This window comes from Populus alba, chromosome 4 (genome assembly GCF_005239225.2).
Source record: "Populus alba chromosome 4, ASM523922v2, whole genome shotgun sequence".
In the NCBI taxonomy this organism is placed as follows: Eukaryota; Viridiplantae; Streptophyta; class Magnoliopsida; order Malpighiales; family Salicaceae; genus Populus; species Populus alba.
In genome coordinates, this window is record NC_133287.1 from 533,379 (window position 1) to 539,907 (window position 6,529).

The 6,529-nt window shown below is 36.6% G+C and overlaps 1 protein-coding gene across 2 annotated transcripts; it reads left to right on the top strand.

Moving 5' to 3' along the window:
• Positions 1–6,529, top strand: LOC118050901 (calcium permeable stress-gated cation channel 1-like). Of its 2 annotated transcripts, none has more exons than XM_035061368.2 (12): positions 1–330; positions 710–1,029; positions 1,179–1,337; positions 1,701–1,836; positions 2,040–2,141; positions 3,170–3,289; positions 3,383–3,463; positions 3,689–4,029; positions 4,118–4,363; positions 4,831–5,155; positions 5,348–5,581; positions 5,932–6,529. In XM_035061368.2, the coding sequence occupies exons 2-12, from the start codon at positions 716–718 to the stop codon at positions 6,196–6,198; spliced, it is 2,325 nt and encodes a 774-aa protein (XP_034917259.1). In that variant the 5' UTR covers positions 1–330; positions 710–715; the 3' UTR covers positions 6,199–6,529. The 2 variants fall into 2 exon arrangements, with proteins under 2 accessions (XP_034917259.1, XP_034917260.1); XM_035061369.2 differs by lacking the exon at positions 1–330 and adding an exon at positions 366–512.

Here is a 6,529-nt window from a genome sequence, read left to right on the forward strand (position 1 = left end):
CGTTAGCATCGAAACAACCAGAACGGGAAATTTTCACTTTCCGATATCTTTTTTCTCTACTTTCTCCCCATCTTCATCTTCTTGTACTATATATTCCCATTTTCGGACCTTACCTTTTGATCTGTATTTATTATTATAATAATTACTGAAGGCGTGTGTGGTAGCGTGCTAGCTACTTATCCTTTCAAATGGAGAAGAAGCATACTGTTTACTTGGATTAAGCTATAAAGTTATCCAAACACTTGCTAACTCAACTTTCTCGGTTTTGTTTTTTTTTGAAGATTGAGAGGTCAATATATCATTGGAGATAAGGAAAGAAGTTGGTTAATAGTAAGCAAATTTCTTTTTGAGCTCCTTTGGTTTACCTGCCGTGTTGATTTTTTTCCCCCTGTTATTTGATGTGTTTTCTGGGTTCTGGTGTGTGAAATGCGCCCCAGATGGAAAAAATTATTGAATATGGAGATTAATTTGATTTGTGATTAGGATTCGTTTACTTTTGATTGATTTGCTTTGTAAGTATAAAAAGATGATCTTTTTGAGATTTTACTTGAAAAGTTGCTATCTTTTGTTTTGACGTATATGGATTGAAAGGAGCTGTTGGATGTTAAATATAGTAGTTGAATTTCTTAAATGTTTTTTAAATTTTCTTGAGAAGTTGTTTGTTTTTAATGTTTTTTATAAGGTTTTTGTTTTGGTTCTTTTTTTGAAGGTATAAATGGCAACGCTTGCAGATATAGCGGTTTCGGGGGCTATAAATTTACTGAGTGCATTCATTTTCTTATTGGCATTTGCAATTTTGAGGCTACAACCCTTCAATGATAGAGTTTACTTTCCAAAATGGTATCTGAAGGGGTTAAGAAGCAGCCCCTCGCGCTCTGGGGCATTTGTTCGTAGGGTGGTGAATTTAGACTTTAGGTCATATATACGGTTTTTAAATTGGATGCCGGAAGCTCTTAAAATGCCGGAGCCTGAGCTTATTGATCATGCAGGGTTGGATTCTGCTGTTTACTTGCGCATTTACTTGATGGGGTAATCCCTTTTCCGTTCGTTTATCTTTCTTTTTCTATGTTTATTTCTTGATGAAAGAGTATGTGCTGTACTTGTGTGGACTCCATGTTTCTGAAAATGTTTATGTCATTTGTTATTATCTGCTGAGCTCGATTTTGTTTCCTACGCAGACTTAAGATTTTTGTGCCTATAACATTCCTTGCTTGGGCTATCCTGGTGCCAGTCAATTACACTAATAATGCTCTAGAGGCAGCCAAGATGGTGGCCGATGTGACTGCTAGTGACATTGACAAGCTTTCAATTTCGAATATACCACTTAAATCACAAAGGTAGGAATCCATACTCCTCTGCTAACTTCTGCTTCCTTGTCATCTCCGAGTTTTGATGAATCTTGATATATTCAGATATATTGATCACAATTCTTTTACCATGTTATATAGCATAATGACCCTTTATGGATAACTATACGCATAGATTACTCTGTATCTGTAGAATACATGTAAATTATTATGTATCTGTAGAATACTTATTAATTGCTAATTTATCAAAAACCAAGAGTAATTGTTTTCCTCAAGACAATACATGTTGTCTTGTATTTCTTTGTTCGCATACCCGACCATCTTCTACTTCCAGGAATATCTTCTCCTTTTCTTTTTCAGTGTGCCCCTATATTTATATTAATTGCATTGCAGATTTTGGACGCATATAGTGATGGCTTATGCCTTTACTTTCTGGACGTGCTACGTGTTGCTAAGGGAGTATGAGAAAGTTGCTTCGATGAGGTTGCAATTTCTTTCCTCAGAAAGACGTCGTCCAGATCAATTCACAGTAAGATGAACTATTTTCCTTATTGATTTATTTCTTTTTAGAGTTTTTTTCCCTCAACCCTGAGCTTGTTCCTCAATTTCCATTTTAAGAAATGAATTCCATTTGTGAATATTTTCAAAATTGGCAGGGGTAGTTTGCTTACCCTTTTTTATCTGTCCTTCTCCTATTCAAGAAACTTGCATCATTAAGTTTACTCTTCCCAGGTCCTTGTTAGGAATGTACCTCCAGATCCAGATGAAACTGTCAGTGAGCTTGTGGAACACTTTTTTCTAGTGAATCATCCAGATCATTACCTCACACATCGGGTATGTTCCTGCTCAAACAAAATTTATATTGTAAAATAATCTTTGGTAGAAAGCTATGAATTTATTTGATGACATGGAATAGTCTGCACCAATTTTGTTTTGCAAAATATGGGAAACCATTTGTTCAAATGTGTGTGTGGGCATTATGTGGGTCAATGTGTGCTACTGGTACTTGATAAATTATATATCTTCAATGATTTTAGGTAACATTATGAGGCATTCACTTGAATGCATTTGATCATAGCTTTTCCATATATGCAAATGCTTGCCATCTTCCATAAGTAAACTGTTTCCCTCAGCAATTGTTCTTTCTTTTCATGTTCTTATCCCAATTTTATCTGTGGTGGTTTTGATGATTTATTCCAAACCTTAAAGTTTGATTACGTCAAGTTCCAATTTTTATTCCAAAACTCACGTTGAATTGACAAAGTGTTAGTGCGGGAGTTGTGTTTGATTTGGGATGTTGTAAACCTCAAAGTTATTTGTTTTAAGTGCCACCGTTTCCTTGTTTCTATTTGTGGCTGTGTAACAGTGTCACATTCCCTGCTGGACATAGAGACTTCATTCTTTCTAAATAGCAATTAACAGAGAATTGCACCAATTAACTACTCTGCATTTATTGTCTTTGGACTCTGAAAAGTGATAAAAAAGAAGTGCTAGGATGTTTTATTTGTTGAACTAAGAATGTGCACCTCCGCTTGTTTTTTATGAGCATGTTGTATTGCTGAGGTGATTTGTGGAAAATGTTGTTGCTCATAAAGAATGCTTCCAATTTTCTTGACTCGGTGAGTGTTGCAGCTCTTCGTAGCCTTTCTTTATTTGAATTAAATAGCAAGCGATAGGGAAAAGGTTTGGTGGGTTGAGGAGGCAACATGTGTACCACACATGATCTATTGAGTGGCTTTAAATGGACCCTTTAGTTGCCGGAGTATTCATATAAACCCTCGCACTTTCTTATGCACCTGAAATTCTAGGATAGTTTGTACTTCAATTTGTAAATTTTTGTCTTAATAAATTTTTTAATGCAGGTGGTGTGCAATGCTAACAAACTAGCCAGCTTGGTCAAGAAGAAGAAAAAAAAGCAGAACTGGCTTGACTACTACCAACTCAAGTACTCCAGGGATCAATCGCAGAGGCCTCAGATGAAGGTAATTCTCAAAATTCAATCTGATAGCCTATTACTTTTTCCTAAACCTAATTTCGGTTTTGACCTCAACTCTTACGGTTCTTGGATGTTTCAGACTGGTTTCCTTGGGCTTTGGGGGGGAAAAGTGGATGCAATCGATTATCACATATCAGAGATTGAGAAACTGTCAGAAGAAGTAAGCAGCTTCAATTTCTTATCTAAATTCCCTGATCTCTCATAAATTTTGAACTTTTTTTTTTTAAAAGCATATAATCTGGCAACCGCTTGTTCAAAAGTCCATGAAGTTTATTAGTTGGTTTTAGGCTCACTCAAATGAGTTAAGAGATGCTGCATATTCTCACCAGTTACTATTTGCATCATAATACTAATTTGAGTCACGGATCATTTTGGTATTATTCAGATAGAAGAAGAGAGGAAAAGGGTTTTAAAGGATCCAAAGTCTATCATGCCAGCAGCATTTGTTTCATTCAAGACTCGATGGGGTGCAGCTGTGTGTGCACAAACTCAACAATCAAGAAATCCGACTTTGTGGTTAACAGAGTGGGCTGCGGAGCCTCGCGATGTATATTGGCAAAACTTAGCCATTCCGTACATGTCACTCAAAGTTAGGAGGCTGATAATTGGAGTTGCTTTCTTTTTCCTTACCTTCTTTTTCATGATACCTATTGCATCTGTACAAGCTCTAGCAAGTATTGAGGGAATAGAGAAAAGAGCCCCTTTTCTGAAGTCTGTTATTGAAATGTACGTTTCTTCCATCACAGTGCCTTCTAACTTAGTTGCAAGTTTTCTTTGTTAGAAATTACTAATTGTTTCATTATTTAATATGCAGAAAATTTATCAAATCTGTTATCCAAGGTTTTCTTCCTGGCATTGCATTGAAGCTCTTCCTTATCTTCCTACCAACAATATTGATGATCATGTCTAAGTTTGAAGGCTTCGTATCTCTATCATCTTTGGAAAGGAGATCAGCAACGAGATACTATATTTTCCTCATTATCAATGTATTCCTTGGGAGCATACTCACTGGAGCCGCATTTGAACAGCTAAATTCTTTTATTAATCAGTCTGCTAACGAGTATGTTACTCTCACTTTTTTATCAAATAGTGTCTTCAGTATTTAATTACTCTACTAGGGTGTATGCATATTTAAGGGAAGTTGATTGCATTAGGGTGAGCGGTAATATATGCTGTATGGGCCAAAAGTTGTCGGTAGTGTTAATGGGCAAGGAATGTTAGTTTCTCTGTTTGAAGGTTTCTTCATGGCATGTGCCTTCAAAGGTCTTCCAATAACATATATTTTATTGACCGTAAATTTTTTTATCCTCCAATCAGTAATTTATTTTAATCTCACTTTTCATCAATCTAGAATCCCTTTATACTTGACTGATTTGATAGACTGTGTATTCATGATTTCTTCCCTTTTCCTGGTATGAACCCATATGGTCTACATGAATATGTTTTTCATTTTATCATCGACAACTTCCATTAAGTTTTTATTATATTTTTCTTCTTTTCTCATTTATTCATTTATTTATGTGGCAGAATTCCTAAAACAATTGGTGTAGCTGTTCCAATGAAAGCAACTTTCTTCATAACCTATATAATGGTTGACGGATGGGCTGGCATAGCCGGAGAAGTTTTAATGTTGAAACCACTGATACTCTACCACTTGAAAAATTTCTTTTTGGTGAAGACTGAAAAGGACAGGGAAGAGGCAATGGATCCTGGAAGTGTTGGTTTTAACACCGGTGAACCCCGTATACAATTATATTTTCTACTAGGGCTTGTATACGCAACAGTGACACCACTTCTCCTTCCATTCATAATTATTTTCTTCGCCTTCGCCTTTGCAGTGTTCCGTCATCAGGTAACAAGTTGATACTATTGGTTGTATGATGTTCAATCCAAGAACAATTCAATTGCAAATGGTTAATGCCTTGTGCCAACTAAATGTTCAAAACCCTACAACTTAATCCAACTTGGAAGATTTACTGGACCAAGGTTCAGTGCAATTGGATACAATATATTCATCTTTTCCCTATGCTTTACACCTATGCAGATCATAAATGTTTACAACCAAGAGTATGAAAGTGGTGCAGCATTCTGGCCTGATGTCCATGGGCGTGTTATTACTGCACTAGTAATCTCGCAGCTGTCTCTGATGGGGCTGATGAGTACCAAACAAGCTGCACAGTCAACGCCATTTCTCATTGCTCTCCCTGTCCTCACTATATGGTTTCATAGGTTCTGCAATGGACGCCACAAATCTGCATTTGTCAAATATCCATTACAGGTGTGTTGGTGTCTGCATACTGTGGAGCTGATGCTTTTTGATTGCTTTGATTTTTCTGTACTCCCTTGTTTGCTCTCAACTGATTTGCCTGCATAATACTGATAATTTCTTATATGAAATTATGAATTTATTTTAGTATATCATCTGCATATATGTCAATATAGAGTTGCTGAAAATGTTCGTTACACACTCAGGTTATGTTCTATGTATGACTAATTCTGGCATTTGAATAAGTTTTGTTTCATTAACACGATACCTTTCAAGTGAATTCAAGTTATATAGATTGTAGCAAAATGACTCAAAAGCTGCACCTGCAAACTACTAATCTTGTCTTGAACCATGGTTTTCAGGAAGCAATGATGAAAGATACCCTGGAACGAGCAAGGGATCCAAACTTTAATCTGAAAGCCTACCTTCAGAGTGCTTATGTTCATCCAGTTTTCAAAGGTGATGATGATGATATTGATGAAGACGACCTTCTGAGCGGAAAGATGGAAACTGAGAGTGTCTTAGTGCCTACAAAGCGCCAATCACGAAGAAATACACCAGCACCAAGCAAAATCAGCGGGGGATCCTCACCATCTTTGCCCGAGACAGTTAAAAATGGTGAGCCTTGAAACAGAGATCGTTAAATATGACACGCGCATGACTACACCTCGCAGAACATTAGACACAATCCATTGCCAGGAGACAGTGATCCGTTGTGAACTTAACGAGTCAAGATAGCAAATTTTGTTCTATAGAGAGAAAGGGAAAAAGGGCCTGCTGAAATTTCTGAAACGAAATCAAGTTCTGGATTTTGTGGCAACGAATGGCCCTTCATACTTCAAAGACAGATGTAGATGAATGTTAGCATGTTAAAAAGTAGATATTGTGTGGATTTCTAAATGTTGGTTTACACAACTATACATGTTAGTCGCCGTATTCAATGAAAAGATCTTCTCCTCA

Coding starts and splice junctions, on each gene's coding strand:
- LOC118050901 (XM_035061368.2), top strand. CDS start 716: ATGGCAACGCTTGCAGATATAGCGGTTTCGGGGGCTATAAATTTACTG. Junction 4,030..4,117: donor CTGAAGTCTGTTATTGAAAT/GTACGTTTCTTC, acceptor TTTAATATGCAG/AAAATTTATCAAATCTGTTA. Junction 5,156..5,347: donor TTGCAGTGTTCCGTCATCAG/GTAACAAGTTGA, acceptor ACACCTATGCAG/ATCATAAATGTTTACAACCA.